General features: G+C 43.4%; 1 protein-coding gene across 3 annotated transcripts; it reads left to right on the forward strand.

The window, feature by feature from the left end:
• The first annotated feature begins 16,596 nt into the window (after positions 1-16,596).
• Positions 16,597-20,930, forward strand: LOC114791024 (interleukin-1 receptor type 2-like). 3 transcript variants are annotated; one of them, XM_028981519.1, is made up of 10 exons: positions 16,597-16,666; positions 17,117-17,342; positions 17,417-17,588; positions 18,390-18,528; positions 18,611-18,673; positions 18,911-19,031; positions 19,120-19,262; positions 19,348-19,464; positions 19,888-19,993; positions 20,678-20,930. In XM_028981519.1, exons 1-9 carry the CDS (start codon positions 16,609-16,611, stop codon positions 19,938-19,940), a joined length of 1,092 nt encoding a protein of 363 aa, XP_028837352.1. In that variant the 5' UTR covers positions 16,597-16,608; the 3' UTR covers positions 19,941-19,993; positions 20,678-20,930. The 3 variants fall into 3 exon arrangements, with proteins under 3 accessions (XP_028837352.1, XP_028837354.1, XP_028837353.1); XM_028981521.1 differs by lacking the exon at positions 19,348-19,464; XM_028981520.1 differs by lacking the exon at positions 18,611-18,673.
• The last annotated feature ends 101 nt before the right edge of the window (positions 20,931-21,031 follow it).

The raw sequence follows: 21,031 nt of genomic DNA on the forward strand, positions 1-21,031 counted from the left end.
AAACATCTCACACCCAGACTGCTGATTTAACAAATCGCCTGTGGTGAAAGTCACATATCCTTCCTGCTTTCACCAGAAAATAACACCACTGGTCACTGCAATTCTGAGCCACGCAAAGACACAACCACTAATGAGCTTCTAGGATCATGTTCCAAACTATGCAAAAAATTCCCTAAAGCACACATGACTCTTGCATACACTGCAAACATTGTAGTTGTGGTAGTCGCCTAGTGGGTAAGACACTCGCCTATGAACCAGAACAGCACAAAGTCACAGGTTCAAACCCACTTACTACCATTGTGTCCCTGAGCAAGACACTTCACTCTGAGTGTCTCCAGGGGGGACTGTCCCTGTCCCTACTTCAGGCGCTCTGGATGAGGGCGTCGGATAAATAACATTAATGTATGTATAAAGGGAGCAGTGTCTAGTGTAGTGTGTATAATAATATGGAGATATTTCTTCACCACGTTAAGCCAGGAGTGGTAACATCCTGGGAGTCTTGAATAAAGTACAGCAGCTTTGGCGCCAAACGTCCAGTGAAATTCAATGTTGACACTCACGTTACAATCCATCGTTGTGGCTGTAAATAAAACCGGAGCAGACTAAATTTATCCCAGGCCTCCATTCAGCTATTCTCAAAGGGAGGGCAGGTTAACCCATTACATCCACTGGTCATTTATTCTTAGGTCCTTAAGGTAAATGCTGTCCTTTGAACAGTTAAAAGTTAATGAAGCAATTAGCATGTTAATAAATAACTGGTTTAAAAAAAACTTAAGCAACTTAATAGGCTACTAATAGTAATTTACGCTAATGGTGATTTGCTTATCCATTTGTATTTACTAACCATATTTAGAATGAGGTTAGCATTATATAATTCATAACTTTTTTATAACTTTATTCTGATGTCTGTCTTTATAAACCATGTCTGTTGCAGTTATACATTTGTAATTTAAAACTATTTTTTTTTCTGCTTTAATGAGCATTTATCATTTCAAATGAATCCAACAATGATAAAAAACATGTCTGTTGGAAAGGGGGGAGTTTTATTAGGGACAGATGAACAAACACATCCCCACTGTGAGAGAAATTAAATATTCATTTCAACTCAGCATGTGGACATGATGGACCTTCAGCTACTTCCTGTTAAGTATGATGATGTGTCATGTCCACCTTCATGCTGAGCACTCCTTAGCAGGGTCTAAATATTCATACAAAGCTTTGTGTGGGCCCTGTTACAAAGGAAGAGAATTTTCATTCCTTAACCGTTTGTAGCATTTAGATGCCACATGATCAATTGACACTAGTGTCTTCTGAGACTCACATTGGTATAAAAGTAAATTAAAGTGATATTTCAAACAAAAATTCTCCCTGCCATCCAGAAAAAAAAAATTATTATTGCATGGGGTGCTGTTTGGTGCTGCGAGGCAAAAGTGATCCCATGGCAACGACCTTGACCATAACATTCGGCTCATAATCATTTAAATGATTAAAAACGATGGTGCAATCTTCAGGGTTCTGAGTCATATCTTTTCCCAGAGTCTTCAGCATGCAGCCGCTGGGAATTACGAATGTGGGTTCGGTGCGTTAAACTGAACAATGGCTGATTACGACCAGCAAGCTCCTCACCAAATGCATAATTACTATCATTTACAGCATGGAATGAATGCTTGAGACATTGCTCACACACTCTGCCTGGTTCTGCATGCAAGTCCAGCTCGAGCGTTTCAAAGAAGTGCTTCTCATGAAGCCAACCTCTTAATGGCCAGATTGGAGAGTGGCACTTCTAACATTTCGGGCGGGGTGTTCACATCCGCCGCTGTCCACAAAGAGCACAGTGGAAGGAGCGGCCTGTGACAGAACAACCCCAGGAAAGAAGGTGGCTGATGGAGCACTGAAAAGGTCAGGATTAGCACAAGGCTCCAGTGTCATGGAGATGTGCCTGCAGTGTAGAAGGAATGGATGTCCAACACTGGGTGCTCCTCTCTGGCTGGAACAAACCCCCCAACACATACACACACACATCTAGTGCCAGCAAACCAGAAAATGCACAATTTATGTGTATCCTTCTAAGACACTGAAATTTTATGCAGCGAACCCTGTAAATGTCTGAGGTTTGTTCTTTGTTGCATGAAAATCTTTCCCCACATTTTTTATGAGTCTTTAAATCCCCCCATCTGGGTTATGTGTGTTCATGAATGCTGAGATCAGCAACTTTGACTTCACTGCTGATTGCGGACAGCAACCTTTTCCCATTTGCCTTGTTTGACTTGGCAATTTACCTCACTTTTGACCCCATTCTTCCTTCATTAGGGTTTTTCTATGATTTATTAGTGTTAAATGATAAAGATACAGAGTACAATGACATTAAAGGTTAAACTGGAGAGAAAACGAGGTGGTCCAAAGCAAACAGGAGTACTGGACATTTTAATGTGCTGTCCGCACCACAATAGCTTCACAAAACTGTGCTGGATTCATGACCATAGATAGGTGGAATCAGTCAAATGAACATGAGCTAGGACATAGCCACGCTACCGAGTGGGTGTCGCCTCGGTCCATATGATGGTAGATATCAGATCTGCATTCCTTGTGAAGCAGCCCCCTTCAGTAAATCATTCTGGAGCTGAATGGATGTTCGGGGAAAATAATTAACTCGCGTTGAAAGACATATTTTGGGAGCTCATGTCGCAAAACTGAAGAATGACCTTCACGTGCCTCAGAATGATATAACCTCCAGTCCTGAGGTTTTGTCAAATAATTCTTCCTCTGTTTGCACCATTATAACAAAAATAAACAGTTATTTCAAAATACAGATATTATACATCAAGATATAGTTCCAAAAGAGGGATGTGCTACTGAGTCTTGAGTGGCATTGACTGTGTTACCTCAGCTGCCTGAAGCATATTTGCAGGTTTGCATGTAAAAGCCAGAGCCAGAGCCACGATAGAGGTCATCCTATGAAAACACTAAAATAATTTGTAAAATATGTATAAATCAATTAATTCATTTTGAAAAGGTCAGGAAGCAATGATGCTGGCAGGAGCAAATGTCCAAGAAAACATCAGATAGTTAAGATAGGCAGGACCATTTTTAAGAAAAGCAATGTCAAAGAAATGAAAATAAAAATAATTAAAAATACAGTGCTGGCTAATCATTGCACGCGAAAAAACCCATGGACAGATAATATCACATTAATATACTTTTGACCCAGTGGGATCAGTTATAAAAGTTTATGTGTGAAAACTCTCAATAAGCAAATACAATTCTGCACAGTCTGTGAGAACTGCATAGCTGTCTTTTCTGAAAGAAAAAAAACAAGAACAATCTTTGATTTTATTTGACACCATTGCTAAATTAACCAGAGCTGATGATAGTTCCATAGAGGCTACAAATGCACTAAGGAGCAGCACTTACGTGGAATACTTCAGGACTAAACATTTTAGTTAAAACTCCTGTAGATGAAGATGACTATACCTATGTTCCTTAACTGATCACTCTGTAACTATGCTTTCTTTTCACCAATTATACTTTCTGAACACGTTTCCCATTCTCCTCAGCTATGCCATCAACCTGTATCCTCAACCCAGTTTCTTGCTAAAATACTCACTTTTGGCATTAATTAACTCTTCCATTGCTCTTAGCTATTTTAATATATCCTTAAAACAGCTGTTATAAAATGATAAAACCACTACTAAAGAAACCTACCCTTAAATTGGTGGGTTTAAGCAAATTACAGACCATAGTGCAGAAGCTGCCTTACTGAAAGTATTAAATTATCTTCCGACCAGGACCTTATCTCTGTGCTGGTTCTCTTAGACCTTTGATACGTGGGTCAGCCATCTCCTGGTTCAGAACATATTTATTGGACCACTTTCACTTTGTAGTATTGACCGATGACAACTCTGCACAAACCACAGTGAAATTTGGGGTTCCACAGGGCTCAGTACCAGGCCCTTTGTTATTTTTATTATACATGCTGCTGCTTGGACATTTGATTCGTAGACATGGAGTAAACTTTTATTATGCAGATAACACTCAAGTGTACATTTCTGTTAAGCCGGATGAACTTCACATTCTTTCTTAGATGGAAAATTGTATAAAGGACATCAAAGACTTGATGACTTCATTATGCTTGCCACAGGAGGATGGGTTTCCCTTGTTGAGCCTTGATTCTTTCTTGCCACTGTTGCCTTTGGCTTGCTCACTTGGGGTCTTGAGCACTATTCCATTGTGAGGTGACAATATACATTGTAAAAAACTTTGTATAAATAAAATTGAATTGATTGATTGATATTTATAATGGATGGTACTGGATATGCAATGCAAAGAGCTGGAAAGCAACTTGATCTTGTACTTACACGCAACTGCTCCACAGTCAACACATCTGTCATTCCTCTACATGTATCCAATCACTCTTTTATTAATTTCAGACTGTCCCCACTGGCACGCACCACACCCACCTCACACTCAACACATTTTCGCCGCAATCTCCACACCCTCTCCCCTACTTGACTGTCTTCTGTTGTTTCCTCTGAGCTTTCCCCCCTAAACATCCTCTCTATTCAGGACCATAACTGTGCCACAGACATCCTCTGGCCCACACTAACTCCTTGCCTTGAGAGACTCTGCCCTCTCACCTCAAAACCGACACTTGCGACTCCACCCTCGCCATGGATCTCTGATGAGGTTCGCTGCCACAGGAGCCATCTTAGAGCAGCTGAAAGGCAGTGGAAGAAATCCAAGTGCCTGGTTCAACTTATTAAGTGTCAATCTCTCCTGACATCCTTCTCTGCTCCTGTCACTACAGCAAAGACTAGATACTTCCAGGACAGGTAAGCAACTGCAAAGACTCTCGCAAACTATTCTCTACTTTAAACCGCCTCCTGAATCCTCCACCACATCCCCCCTCTACTTCTCTCTCATCTGAAGACTTTGCTACCTTCTTCACAGAGAAGGTGGCTGACATTAGCAAACAATTCTCACCCCCTAACCCCAGACCTCATCCCGCTGTTACCTCTAAAACCAGAACACTGTCTTCCTTCACTCCGCTCTCTGAATCGGACGTGTCTAAACTTCTCCAGTCTAGTTACCCCACCACCTGCTCCTTGGATCCAATCCCCTCACACCTCCTTCAGTCCATACAGCCCACCATAGTATCTGCTCTGACACACGTCTTAAATTCCTCACTCACAACAGGAACATTTCCCACTGCTTTCAAACAGGCTGTCATTGCTCCCCTGTTCAAAAAACCCACATTAAACCCGTCTCTATTGGATAGCTACCGCCCAGTCTCCAACCTTCCTTTTCTTTCAATAATTCTTGAAAGAGCAGTCCTGGCTGAACTTTCTTCATTTCTCCACAAGCATGATCTTCTCGACCCTTTTCAGTCTGGTTTCAGGAAATGACATTTGACTGAAACCTCCCTCTTAGCAATGATGTCCTCATCTGTCCTCATCCTACTTGATCTATGTGCTGCCTTTGACGCAGATAATTACGAAATACTTCTCAGGACACTCTCAGATTTAGCAATTACAGGAACTGTACTAAATTGGTTCATCTCTTATCTTCAAGACAGGTCTTCAAGACAAGACACCTCCAACCGAACCTATCCAAAACTGAGATTCTGCTCTCTCCGGGCAACAACTCCCCTCACCAAACCTTTCAATTCAAATCGGCTCACTACTGTTAACACCCACGACGTCTGCAAAAAGCCTTGGAGTTTGGATTGACGACAAACTGAGTCTGAACCATCACGTTGCTGCAATCTCCAGATCCTGCAGGTTCTCTACAACATTCGCAAGAGTAGGCCTTTTCTTTCACAACAGGATACGCAGCTCCTCGTCCAGGCAATGGTCATCTCTAAAATCGACTATTGTAACTCTCTCCTGGCTGGAGCCTCTGCAGTCACCATAAAACCACTCCAGATGGTCCAAAATGTGGCAGCCCGTCTCATCTTCAATCAGCCAAAATATACCCACTCTCTCCACTCTCTACTGGCTCCCGGGAGCTGCTCGAGTTCAAATCCTTGATGCTTGCCTACAGGGTTGTAAATGGAAGTGCACCCTCTTAACACACTACTAGCTAGCTACACTCCTGCACGACATCTCAGATCTGCAAATGAAATGAGACTGAAAATTCCCTCTTCACAGGGTCTCTGATTCCAATCAACTCTGTTCTCCTTTGTTGTCCCTGGCTGGTGGAACAACTTGCCCTGCTCCATTCGACTAGCCGAGACTAGTACCACCTTTAAGAAGCAGTTGAAAACCCACTTGTTCAAAAAGTATTTCAGACAAGCCTAACACTTACACATGCACATGCACACTCACTGCACAAAATAAAAAAATTTTCTTCACCGAGCATGTTAACTTTTTCTGACAAGTTAGACCTTATCAGGGCTCTTAGTTTTGTAAACTCTAAATCTATAGAAACCGAATGAGAATTGCTTATGTCTTCCTCTTGTAAGTCCCTTTGGATAAAAGCGTCTGCTAAGTAAAGTAAAGTAAAGTAAATATGCACAATTACTTCATTTACATAAACCATCAATAATCTGAGGCAAGCATACCAGTACATCATTTCATATACATGCTTTAAACTAGACAATATGTTACCTAGTAGAACAAGCATTTTAAAATTTTGTGTGACATTGACTATACTCTTTGGGGCAGTGGTGGCTTAGTGGTTAAAGAATTGGCTTCGTAATGAGAATGTTGTATGTATGTGCTTGTGTATCTTAACCCAATGTCACAAGCCTTTTGATAGATCTTCATTCAATCTGTTTCAGTTCCCTTCATCCTGATGAATGAACATCTTGGAAACTGTTAACAAACTTGCTGAAAGATGCACCTTTGTAGCTCATTCTGGGAGACATCAGAACAACAGAACAGTTACATCAGTGCCACAATCACTCTACATTTACATTTACAGCATTTATCAGACGCTCTTATCCAGAGCGATTTACAGTCAGTAGTTACAGGGACTGTCCCCCCCTGGAGCAACTTATGGTTAAGTGTCTTGCTCAGGGAAACAATGGTAGTAAGTAGGATTTGAACCTGGGTCTTCTGGTTCATAGGCGAGTGTGTTACCCAATAGGCTACTACTACGTGTTCATAGAGAACAGAACATTTCAAAATACACAGTGAGTCCAAATGTACAGAAGATTCTTATAAAATTCTGCGCAGTTATTCATTTATGAACTGAAACATTCTAAAATGTTTCACCACAGGCCTTCCCAGAGCATGCATGAATGAGCAAATGTTCTGATAAACATCAGATGGTTCAGATAACCAGGAAAAGCTATTTTAAGAAAACCAATATTCAGATGCACTCTGAGAAGCCAAGAGAAATAATAATAATAAGAATTAAAAACAGTGCCTAGCTAATAGTTACAAGCAAAAGCCTGTGGAGAAATAATACCACATTAATTCTTCCTTTGAACTCAGTTCTAGGAATTTATGTGTGCAACTTCTGCAGCAACACTGCCAGCATAAATGGAAAGTGACAACAAAACATCTCAGTAGGTGGATGGACTTCTGCTACAGAGCTCCAGTGCTTTGCCTTCCTGCTAACTCAGACACATTGCCAATACTTCTTAGGCCAGCCTTCCATAATATTTAAACCTGCATACACTATAATGATCATCTCATCTAGGCAGTCCTAGGTAGACCATTGTTGCACTCAACAGGTACCCAGATCTTCTCCTATAACCTGTCTCAGCCATATGAGTGTAATCTGTCTCTCTTCGAGAGACTCTTGACATTGAGCTGCTGCCGAGACAAACCAGCATGAAACTTACCATAGGGCCACCACAGCCGCCAAACACCATAACTGCTGAAGTAAAAGTTATCAGCAGATGGACCAATATCACCAAAATGGACATGACACTGGTCAAGCTGAAACTGGTCTAGCTGAAACCTACTCTCCAGTAATCACTGTCCAGTACCTTCAGTACCCCATTGCACTATTTTTTTGGAAAAATTGATCCCAACACTTCCCTGACACCTCTTACATGTGCGCAGAAAGGATGAAAGTGTTGGGGCTGTCAACACTAGGGCCTGTCAAAGCCAGTGAAGACAAACTTCCTCTGATTTGGGACTAAATAGAGAATAAATGTTGCTGTTGATGGTATTGGTAAAGGTTTGTTGTGTCATGTCTAACAGCACCCATAGCCATTGAGTAAAATCAGCGTAATCAGCGCAGCACAAGCCTCTTGTAGCATTTTACCTCCTCAAACTTCACTCCATGAACCTTTGAGTGAGAATTCCCCACTGTGCCAGAACATGACAGCTCTATTTCCACGACAGCAGGGATGACACCCAGTCTAATGGCCTGGTCACCCTTACAGTGGGACAACTGTTACTTACGGAAAGTCCTCAGTGGAAAATGATATCAGTCACAGACCGAATCCTGACTCCCCACTTTTACTCAGGGATTCTTTCCTTGCTGGAGAACGCAGGCATCACACATATCAGTTTCAACGTCCCCACTTGACTGGTCCATACAGATGGACTGAGAGGACACTTAGGCTGCCCAACCAAGCTGTGAGGTCACAGGGGTGGGTGTTTGTGTGTGGGTGTGTGTGTGTGTGTGTGTGTGTGGTGGATTGCAGTAGTGAGGACCTAATTTGGCCATGTAAAATAACATCATGATGTCAATGTAATGACACAAAGAGTGTGGTTCATCCCCAGCACTAGTGGGCTCATCTCTAATTGTATATGTGTTGCTTTATTTGTTGTAATAGACAGCATTAAATGACCCTCATATGAAGATATTAGTTGCTAGCTGTGAGTAAAGATGCCCAGTATTTCTTTCAAGTGTGGTCTCACTGGAGAGGTCTTTCGACTGGGGGATGGTGGTGGCTTTAGTGTGCAGTCTGGTGGCGTATTGGGCCCTTCTGGCACTGAGGCAGACATCACTGAGTCATTGCCCTCGTTGCCAGGGTAACCAGAATTGGGTGTCTGTGTATGTGACGGACTGGGAATTTCTCTGGGGCCCAAGGGAGTGTAAAGTGATAATGGATTGAGATTAAATGACGACTCAGGAGGCAGAGTGCTTGTGCCTTGTGCTTTAATGCCAATTGTTTTATTCACATAATATTATCCTAATGGATTATTATTAACTATTAATTTTTGTTGCAAAATACCACATTCAGACTTATTAATATGGACAATTATTAAGCAAGGTTTGCTGTAAGCAAAGCTGCCACTTGGCCTCCTTTCAAGGTTAGTGTGTGGAGGTAGGAATGCCCTGTTCCGAAGCTAAAAGAAAGTGTGCTTTGTTAGCGTTCGCCCTCGTAGAGGTCACACATGCAAGAAGCACAAGAATATAGGAAGTATGTACACACCGTGTACCGTACTTTTGTTGCACCACCAACAACAATGTGTTTACCTGATCCCCGCCCGCCGCGTGTCACCATGCCTGCGCTGGCCGAGACACAGGACGTTCAATGACAGCAGCCTGATGGTACGATAGGTCTTCAAAAGACCTGTGTACTGTAAACTTACAATTTGTTGGAGCAACATGCTAATACAAACGTGCATGTTATCACAAGTGTGGCATGTTCATCAGCACCGTGAAAAGGAACCTGAAGAATGCATTATGCACTATTCCATAATGCAACTTTTGCAAATGCTCCCACGACCAAATACACACCATCTTAAAAGGCAAGACACAGCTGTCGTGTGTAAAAGTATCTTTATCTGCCGTGATGCATGAATAGGTTTTGTGTTCTGCTCCTCGGGTGAACATGACCTCCCTTTCCTTCATAAACAGAAGCCCTTCAGTGCAGGAGTCACCTTGTCCCTGAAATTCGGCGAGGAGGCCTGCCACTCTATGCATCTCCCTCCTTCCTCCTTCCTTCCTGGTCCATAACCCCGCCTGGCGTCCTCCAGCAGATCCTCTCCGTCCGAACCTGCAAGGGGAAATCCAAAAATTGATTATTTTCCAGCGTAGCGCAAAATGACTCCATTAGCAATGGCAACTAATTGGGAGCTCGTGGTCTATTATATGTCAGTCAAGGTCAATTCAAGTCACTGGGGTCTTTATGACAGTGGTGCACAGTTCATGTGGAGCTTTGACCCTTCATCAGCACATCCGCGTGGAGCACGGAAAGCATCTTGGTATTTACACCACGTTGGATCCTGGAGTGTGAGACACATTCCTGCTGGTGCGGCAGGCAAGATTTGGGAAAGCCGGCTTTAAGCTCCTCCCTCAGCCCCCTCTCATGCATTTGGGCTTTTTCCTTATTACTAGCCACATGCACATGGGCCACCTGCGTGACCTTGACTTCTCAACGCCTGGTGACCATTTTTCTTCATTTTACCCTTATTTGGTAGCTTTAGAATGTTAGTCCTAATGATCAAATCATTTAAACCCATTAAGTGATATGCCACTATGAATTTGTTCCTTTACTTTTGTCCTCTGTGGGTTCCTTTGCTCCTGTCATTATCCTCATGTTCCCTCACCTCACTGCCTGTATTGATCATGCATGGGCGTCGCTGTAGTGTTTCCTTGAGGGACCGGAGCATCCAGTGGTAGGAAGGTCATTGGGGCTCTGCCATCTGTGACGCAGTGGGGAGGGACCCTCGCTGTCTGTGAGGATGACGCAAACACTTACTACACACGAGCTAACCCCCTTCAGTGAGGAAGAGAAAGCAGGGTGGGTGGGCGGGGGGACAAACGGGGATGCATTCTAAAAATAGCAACACCGCACTGGAGAGAAGGGTGTTAAAATTGCACCCGGCATTTCGGCAGTGCTGTGTTTCTAAATTAAGGCTGCGCTCGCCTCAACGTCACTTGGAGTGACGAAAATGCGGCGCGTTGGGATGGCAACTACACCCCGCCGTTCTCTTTTGTCCACTGGCCGTCGCAAAGATGAACAAATCTCTGCGGCCCATCCTGTTTTCTGGTTGTGCGTAGCCAGGTTCTTCAGCTGCGGCTCCAGACGTGCACTGGCATCTACTGCAGATGGATGCATCAACCTAATGACACCTTGTCCAAATGATACTTGCATGAGCTGTGAGGCGTTTAAAATGCAATGATGCCCCATGGCGTAATACAAATTTAGCACCAGTTTCGCCCCAGCACCTTAAACAGCCCGTGTCCGTTTAACAGAGGGTCATATGTCACAGTCTTTTCTCCTGATTTAAGACCAGAGTCCTGAACTGTGTTAGACTTGGAGATTGAAGATGAAGATGTAGGGGTTGAGTACAGGTTGTGTTTGCCCTCTATTGGAGTGTATCTAGTACTGCAGTTAGGGCAACAGGGCAAGAAAAAGCAGTATGGTCTCATCTGATCAAACCAAAAGAATGTTCTGCATGATGAATTGTCCCCAGCATGCATTAGCATTTTCACACAGATTGCAGATTTGGGGGGATTTTTGAGATTCTTGTTGCTTCAGATGTGCAGATGTGATTAATGAGTGTGTGTAAAAGCTACATTTCTGTTTTTTGGTAGGCGGAACGGTGTGTGCCGGCAAGGTGTCACTTTCTCAGCTGAGGGAACAGAGAGAACTGGGGAGAAGCCAGACGAGGTGTGAGACGATTAGGGGGCGGAACGATGTTGTAACAGCATCACATTTCCACCGATGGCAGCCAGGTCACCGCGTTGGTGCGGCACTGTGACGTACGCAGGGGAATGTCAGAAACCCAAGCAGCAGCCCTGAAACTCATCTCCAGGGTGTCACTGACTTTTCTTACCAGGACAAACGGAACAATCGACAGAACGCCACTCAAGGTCTTCTGCCGTGGCCTGTTTTACATCAATTATGTTTCTACCTGTAATTTTTTTATATTTACCACTGTCAGCCCTTACTTGACCTTTTGCCGATGACCTCACCAAGGGCAGCCTGCAGTGTCACTGTGGCAGGATGGTGTGGCGGAAGGGCGAGACTTTGTTGACTGTCAACATGAAGGACAGCACTTCCTTCTCTTTCAGCACTAAACACAGGTAACTGTGGGACTGGTTCTGCCCTCACAAACACCCAACAGTAAAGTAGTACTGTAGTAGAATTCCGAGTCCATTGCACCCTGCCCATGCATGCAGGCAGTTTCACCGCTGTGCTTGGATCTGATTTGTGGGCTGATGACTGTGATTTATTACAGCGCGGTATGATATGACACCAGCACTACAACATTACTGCGGCACGATGGAGGGCAGACGTGGGAAACTGAAAGCCACATTAATCACAAGGTGAATTCAAGTGACAACACAGCACAACATGGACTTCCTCTTCACGTCCATGCCGTCATGTGATGTCTGTTCATTCAGGTCAGCTATGCCTTGCCAGCTTCCCCTTCTCATCCTCATATGATTATATAAGGCCCTTCTAGATGTTTCTGCTTATTGGTTCCTTCTGGCTATGATTTGTTTTACCCTTGTCTTAGCAAGGTCATTAATATAATTAATAATGAAGAAGCCATCTACACATGACAACCTTTAAGCAGAGACGGCAGAATGTGGCAGAAATTCACATTACCTGCAAATATGACGAGTTGTCATAAAATTATATTAAAAATATCAGTTGGCTGACTACTCCCCCGACCTCTCGTTGCAACTTCATTTTTTTTTCCAGAATGATTGATTAAAGTCTTTTCATTTGTTCATAATGTTCCCAAAAACGAATGATTCGCCTTCTCCGCAAATTACCATCCATTCCTTAGACCAATCCTGTTGTGGTGGAACGGTGAAGCAGTAGGGCAGGAGACACTTGGTGCAGACAGCATTAACCATCCAAATGATTTATAGCTGCTGTCTGGCTTCTCCAACCCATCACTGTTCACAGGCAACACTGACACTGTTGTGTTTCCATCACACAGAAATATTACATGTGACAAAATGTATAATTTAACAATTAAAGATTCTCACAAGGTAAATTTCCCATTTTCCATACGATTAAGCATAGTCCTAGGCTTAAAAGCATTTTGTTGAATGGAGAACTTCACTGAAGTTCTCTTTTAGTCTAAGATCACTGCTTAATGCATGACCCATAATTTGCAAGCGGTATACAGTAAGTTTTATACCACAACAATTCATTAAAGGTAGAATGCCATGATGATATGAGAACAAGTACAGGACAGGTCTGAGTGATGGGCTGCACTCAACACCCGTGTCAGATGCCCAGAGAACATTAGGTCTGCTCATATCGAGACATGGCTCGCGTAGCCAAGGGACACCCTATCGCTTCCTTCCTTTCACTTCCCTCTGAACTGCTCCACAAAGTCCGCTGAATCTTGCTGAAGCAGCAGCTTTTTCTTTGGCGCCCCGCGCTCGCTGCCTGCTGTGAAAAGGCTCCCCGTCAGGTTCACCAGTTTCACTGAAGTTTCCAAGCGATGCAGGGTGTTATGGGTTTACACATTAGAGTAAATGAGCACGAGACGCAGTGCATACAAAACACACTTCCTCTGCTGAAGGTGTAAACCTACAACTCTGTCACGCCCAATTTAAGACCAGATTTTTTTTGGTTTCCTTAATGACAAAATGCTGATTCCTTTCCTGTCAGCTGCTCATCTCACTCATGATCATTAAAATCTTTCAGGATCTTTCAGCTTGGCTATTCAAATGAAAGATCACCTTCAGACATCTTTCCAGCAAGTCTGCAATCAAATTAACTTCCAGGCGTCAGAAGGATTGCGAGACGTTATAACCCAGAAATAATTAAGTCGGCTAAAGCTTTCGTCTCGGGAGACTTCACAAGAGATTATCTAACAGGGAGGGGGCATGGGCATTGACTGAAGGAGGGTGGAGTAATGCCAGTTCATGAAAAGACGATCAATGGGGAGGACATACGGTGATAAATAGAACAACCAGGCGAGTTTACAGACATTCCATCTTTATTCTTTAGAAGCATGGAGGCTGTGTGAGGTTTATTCTAGAGATGAAAATTACACTGCAGTTCCTAACGATGTGGATTGTTCCTCTGGAGGAACCCCTTTCATTCCCAATGTTTCATTCTTCATTCTTAGCTTCATAGATAACACTGCAGGTGAGCATAAGCAGTTATAAGGGACAAGACTTGAGAATGTGCATAATAAGCAGGTAACTAAAGTTTTATGCATATCATGTCATATCGGTAGAATGACAGATTTTTGGGTGCAATATATGACCGCAAGAATGAGGCAGGTTCGACCATTTACCATTTGCTTCTGTGACAAGCTTTAATAATGTCTTCATTAAAAAAATCTTATGAAACCCTTCCTGAGTCTAGCAGCTCCTCCATTTCCACTCATGATACCCCATGTACAGGGTGGTAGTGGCCTAGTGGGTCACTCGCCTATGCACCAGAAGACCCAGGTTCAAACCCCACTTTCTACCATTGTGTCCCTGAGCAAGACACTTAACCCTGAGTGTCTCCAGGGGGGGACTGTCCCTGTAACTACTGATTACTGAAGTCACTCTGGATAAGGGCGTCTGATAAAGGCTGTAAATGTAAATGTACAGGGCAACATCAGCAGACTTCACGGACAAGAATCTTTAAATAATGTTTAATAATGTTTTAACAAAGATCATTTTCTATGCAGGGGATTATTAATGTGCAAGAGATAGTGTGAAGATGATTGAAATCCTTTAAAGATTTCCTCTACATTTATAATCCTCCTCTACATCTCTGGATTCATTGTGTTCCCTCAGATGTATTGATATCCTCTGATATTACATGCAGAGAGGAAGGCTTTTGTCTCTGTTTGCTTTGAGGTCAGCATGCCTGGAATGACTCTGCAGATTCAGCAGTAAGAAATCTTGATGCTTTAGAACAGAAAGAGGACAGATCTGAGACAACAGCGCTAATTGGTGACCGTGAACGCCACAAGCAAAGTAAAGCGTCCTGGCGTCATTACATCCCATTACTCTGCCAATCACAATCATATCTACATCAAATGCATGCAGAAAGGGTGAGAGGCTCATGTCTAACACTGCAGACTGCTCTCTCCTCCTCTTTCACACACACCCACACATCATCACCACTCTTCATGCCGCCATTTTACAGCGGGCGCCATCCACTGTGTGTTTTAAAAATCGCTGTGCCCACAAGGTCACCGGGTAGAAATGTATCTTATATCTGTAAATGTCCCTCAAGGAGCACCTTTCCTGTGTCTAAGACATTTTGGGTGTGAATGGAGCGGGTACCACATCCGACTTATGCCTGCGCTTCCTCAGACCGCAGTGTGTTCCTATCAGTAAAGGGGTGACATCACTTATACCTCAGTCTACCCATAAACCCTTTCACTCCCCTCCCCGTCACCGGAGCAGGACAGTCCTTGAAACCCCTCTGTCCTTCAGACTGCTGAGCATTAAAGCTGCACTATGGAATTAGGCTTCATCCCCACATGGCATTTGCTACCTTTATTTCCTGTGTTGACTGCAGCAATGGCGATGTTGAAAAGGAATTTTCTGGACCAAAGCTGACCTTCAGCGGGTCGTATGATGACAACAGGGGGAAACGTGATAAGTGCCCGCTGCTAATGTACAGTACGCCGTGCTTATAGGGCTGTGTCTGCACCTTCGGTGGGAGAATAAATCACGACCTCGTATCAGTTTTACTGCTCCTCCTATGCACTCACATACACACAACATGCATGCCTTGCATGCACACCCCCCACCACAAGCTACACACACACACACACAAACATCACACAACGAAGTGTGCCCAATCTGGTATTAGTGCAGCGTGGTGCTGACTGCGAGATGAGCAGGGGGAGCAGAAGCATCCGCACTGGTTGTGACGTCACCCAGGGTCGGCTATTTCTGGAGCGGTTTGGCCCGGCCCATTAATCAAGCACGACTTCAGAAAAAAAAGCCACACAGCTAAAACTCTGAGAAGGTAGGTGGTGTACCTGCGGCGGCAGATACCGTACACACAGCCCTCTGTTTCTCAGTGCCAGCGATAGCAAATCAAACAAAGCCAGCGGGGGAGTGGTGGACAGGAGCCAGGGGGAGAGCCATGCGTCCATAGGGTGACACCAAAATCAGGCCTACAGGCTTCGGAGTGACTGATGTCCTGAGAGCCTTCATCAGCTTGAGATTGCTGTCGTAGTGGCAACCGTCATTCTGGCTTCAGATATCTTCACCTTACCTGAATATCCTGATGCACCTCATTACAGAAACAGAAGGAAATATTTCATGTGAATTGACTGATGTCTATGTTATAAAACTTGGCCTCATTTGACTGAGGAAAACTGCCATATATGATGAAAAACAGCAACAGTGATCATGAGTGTTTTCAAAACGACAAGGATGTACCCACACTGACAAGATATGATATGGAGGTAAAGATCTGTTGGCTTGAGAGCAAATCACAAACATTTCCTGACACGTGACTACAATCCAGGATGTACTCAGGCTTAATGTTTAACTGAAGTGCCTCTGGTTCTGCTTCTCATTTCAAGATGGGTATTGGACATCGATGAAAGATAATCTCTGAATCATCATTGTGCAGACACCTGCTATTATCATTCATACCACTCATGCCCAATAAGATGCCCATTAGGCCCAGTAGCACCATCTTGTGTCCACTGGATCATGAATAATCCATGGGCGCAGACATGAGTGAAGTCCCAAGCCGAAACCGAAAGAAGAAGTTGCTGACCATTTCCTTTGGAGCTTCTCAAGCCGTTTAGAAGTATGGCAGGTGGAGCCGCCAAATTCTTCTTGCTGTTGTCCACTCTGCTGTCCACTTGGGGTGAGTTGTACAGCTGAGATTCAAATTCAAATCAAATTCTAATTTTATTTGTCACATAGTCATACATGGTATGATATGCAGTGAAATGCTTTGGCGACTGCTACAGACCACAGTATTGCAAATATTGCAGGTATACAATGATTACCAATATGCAAATATTGCAAACAAAACCAAATATTACACTTTTAAGTCTTTAACATAAAACATAAAATGTGTAACAGCAAGATTTTCTTATAGCTTCAAATAAATCATAATTCATGAGTCCACAACACTGCTATCTAGAGATAGAGATTCATTCATGATCATCGTTTATAATTTATGATAATCGTTTTTATATCAGTTATAATGATCATATAATGCGCAATATGTACACTATGGATAAGTCACGTGCTGCGTTCTCCACGTCTATAATATGCCATGGATTGATTATTATAAAAAAAAAAAACCCAGGCAGCCCGAGGGCAGCAGACGTGGTCCACGCGGTCCGGGGTCACGTCGCCCACCTCGAGTGCCGCTTGGAGGACACGCAGGACGGCGGCAACGTCACCGCGCTTTGGACCAGAAGCGTGGATCGGTCCCAGGTCGTCTCCACCTCTCGGATCAAAGCCCACGGCGCCACCTTGTGGTTCCTGCCGAGCGCCGTCTCAGACAGCGGGACCTACTCCTGTAACGCGAGGTGAGTGACGTTTTCTCGGATTACGTGACGTCACGTTCTGAGAAGCTGATGTGCTGCTGCTCCACGCCTCACAGTTCAGGTTCTGGGGTCCCCTCTGAGACGAAGGTCCTGCTCTCAGTCACAGACCGGACGTGTCCACACCCCAGCGAGGTCTGGACCATACAGGCTGGGTCTACCCTGGGCCTGCCCTGCCGGCTGGACCATGTTCTGGAGACAGATGGGGATTCACAAGTGAGCTGGTTTAAGGTAAAAAAAAAATATATGTTTAATCATAACGATGATAATCTCGAATTATGGAAACCCGCACAAGCATGTAAACACTGCAGACACAAGGTCCAAGCCAGATTTATTTAAAAAAAAATCGTAACCAGTCATTTGAAAATACAAAAAAGTATAAATACATTATAATTTTTCTTCGTCTAGCACCTAACAATCTGTGAGCATGCTCCTCGCTGACAAGTTGAGCCTTATCAGGGCTCTTAGTTTGTAAACTCAATATTCTACAGAAATCGAACAAGAATTGCTGGTGTCTTCCTCTTGTAAGTCGCTTTGGATAAAAGCGTCTGCTAAATAAAGTAAAGTAAAGTAAAAAAGTCTACCTGGCTCCTTTCGGCTGCTGCCATGAGGGGTCGCCATAGCAGATTGATCCATCTGGTTGTCCACAAAAATTTTTTGCCCTCCCCATTTACCCCGGCTTGGTTGCCATGAGTGGGGAACAACAGCCCTGGAGGTTCATGCTGAACACTTTCTGAGCACTCACTCATGTTAATCAGCATCTCATCAAGTGGCTTATGATGATCCCATTACTGAAAGAAGCAGCCATCACTTTCTCCTGATACAACAAATACTAAATATGTTTCTGGGATTCTTTAAAATGGCCCCCAAGTAGGTGCAACCAAACTTTTGACTTCCACTATATATTGTATGTATAATCTTTTATAGAAAATATTTATTATAAGATGTTATGTAATGTAGGTTAATACTAGGTATGATTGATGCGTCTGTGCAAAAAAAATGTGTGTGTGTGTGTGTGTGTGTTTTTTTTAGGACTGCAAACCAATAGACCACAGTAGGATTGTCAATGTTACCATCAGCGACGCTGGGAATTACAGTTGTGTGGTTGAGTTTACACATGAGGGGGAGGAATTCACTGCATCTTGGACAATTTCGCTCAACATCCAGAATGGTAAAACATATAACAATATTTTTAGGTATGTCATCCATCCTAAATGATTTGATGAAATTGCTTATGCTGATATTTTGCCCAGAACCTTTAATCCGCAGTCCAGTAGTGCTTTACCCTCGAGATGCAAAGATGTACATAAAACCAGGTTTGTGGAGCAGCTATAATAATATAACAACAAAATAAAACTGTTCAGTATAACAGTAAAAAAATTGTATTTCGCAATTTCATGTGGCCAACAGAGGGCAGCATATGTTCTCCAATGAGACCAGTTTCTCACACACACTGTAAATATTTGTTGAGTAGAGACGTGTTTTGTATATACATATGTGGCGTCTTGCTGATCACCCGATTTTTATGGATTATGTTGTGCATCCTGTCACAGACGTCCCAGTCCAGATAGAGTGCACCGTACTGCCTGGAGGGGACCCCGAAAACGAGATTTACTGGATCGTTAATCAATCCTTCATTGCAAAATATCCGGAGCTTCACCAGAACCTGAGCATGTGGGTACTTCTCCAGTGTGTGTGTGTGTGTGTGTGTGTGAGTGAGAGAGAGAGAGAGAGAGAGAGATAACTGCCATATTAACTGCAGAGAGAGAAGAGAGGACGGCCAGCTGTATGCTGTCTCCACACTGACGATTACTGCGGCTCGTCCGGAGTTCTTCCAAGTCCCTTTTGCTTGTGTTGCATTCAACCCTGCTGGCAGGGATGTGGGTCACTTGCAGCTGATCCCTGGTGAGTGCCCTATGAAACACACATCACAGATCCATTGTGCTATATATACTCTGATATATATTCTGATTTTTTTATGCGGCCTCAGTTCACTCCAGGCACTTCTACACCTGCATGGTCAGCCTGGGGCTCTTCATGTTGGTCATTGTTGCATTGTACAGCCTTTGTTGTGCTAAAGACTGTTGCCGCAGGTCCAGTGAAGCAGGTGAGCATCCTCAGGAAGAAGAAGATTATCATCATTATGCCCCTTTCTCAGTAGTTTTGTCTAAAAAGTTCAGTTTATTACATGGCGGCAGGGCATCAAGGTCCCAGCAAACTGCTCACTAAGGGTGATGGGTTAAAAGCAGAAGACATATTTCGTGGTGTGCTGTGTGCTGTGTATCACAATCACTTTCACTTAAAGCGCTGAAATATAATGGTGGGTGGTGAGACCAAAGTTTCTTAAAAACAGAAATCTATACTATACCGTACTAGAAAACTATTTACCACGACTGGACTGGAACTGATGCATTTTGGAGGGCTGAAATAAGCATGTGGGCATTTCCCATAGAAGCATGTTTATTCTAACTTAATTCTGACTCTTCTCTGCTGAGGACGTTCTAATGCGCTTTTGAAATGTCAATTCCAGCAGATCCCTCAGCTACAGACAACGCTTGCTCTAATCTCAGTGGACGTGAGTGAAGGCGAGTGCTGCAAGATGATGACACCAAAGATCGAGTTGCTGAAGTACTGAAGTACTGAAGTACTGAACACACAACTTATATATGCAAATGTTTGACTGGTGTATTAATATTTATTGTAAAGGAGAAAAGCACATCTCATATTTATGAGGTTGGATCTCAGGGAAGTGTTAACAAAAGAAAAGTAGCTTATAATGTATGTGTAATAATCGAGGTTGATCCATTTCACATTTAAAACATTTAACCACAAACCGGAAAGATTTGAAGAGACGCAGATGTCTTTCTGATTGATAGCTCTGCTGCGCAGGAGTCGACTTGTTCGCTCGCTGGATTCCTCCCAGCAAGGTCATGCTTCACTTTACCGAGTCTATTCTCGTATCTGTTTGCGCTGTAGAAATGTGGATGAAAAGGATTTTTTGGTGTTCTGAGTATATTTTTAAACCTCAGGGTGTAGTTGAATACTTGAGAGGTAAACTGACTAGTTAATGAGATCAGCCTGAAGCCTGTATAGCTGCCAGAAACAGTATTTACATTTACAGCATTTATCAGAGAGACTTACAATCAGTATTTACAGGGACAGTCCCCCCCTGGAGACACTCAGGGTTAAGTGTCTTGCTCAGGGACATAATGGTAGTAAGAAGGATTTGAACCTGGGTCTTCTGGTTCACAGGCGAGTGTTTTACCCCAAGGCTACTATTAAACTAGTTCCCAACTAGTTATGAAAGTGCTTTTCTTCAGCTGGAACAGGGCTGGAGTCGAGGTGGAGGAGAAAATGAAGGTTTTGGGACGACCCAGCCTGAGAACAGACCTAAATCCACGAGGTGACCTGAAGAGACGCCCTCGCTATCTGACAGGTCTGGGACACTTTTGCAAGGGAGAGTGGACAAAAGCTGCCATGTCGAGATGTGCCATGCTGAAAGACTCCAGCCCAGGAAGACTGAATGCCGATATTAAATCAAAATGGGGAATTAATAAAATATTCATGCAACCAGCTAAGTGTACATTTTTATTTGTTTGTTTTTTTTATTGAAAAAGTTTTTTATTGAAAATGGATTTTTTACAATCTCATTTTCTTTTTTCTAATTACATGTC

The sequence above is a fragment of the Denticeps clupeoides genome, chromosome 5 (genome assembly GCF_900700375.1).
Source record: "Denticeps clupeoides chromosome 5, fDenClu1.1, whole genome shotgun sequence".
Lineage (NCBI taxonomy): Eukaryota > Metazoa > Chordata > Actinopteri > Clupeiformes > Denticipitidae > Denticeps > Denticeps clupeoides.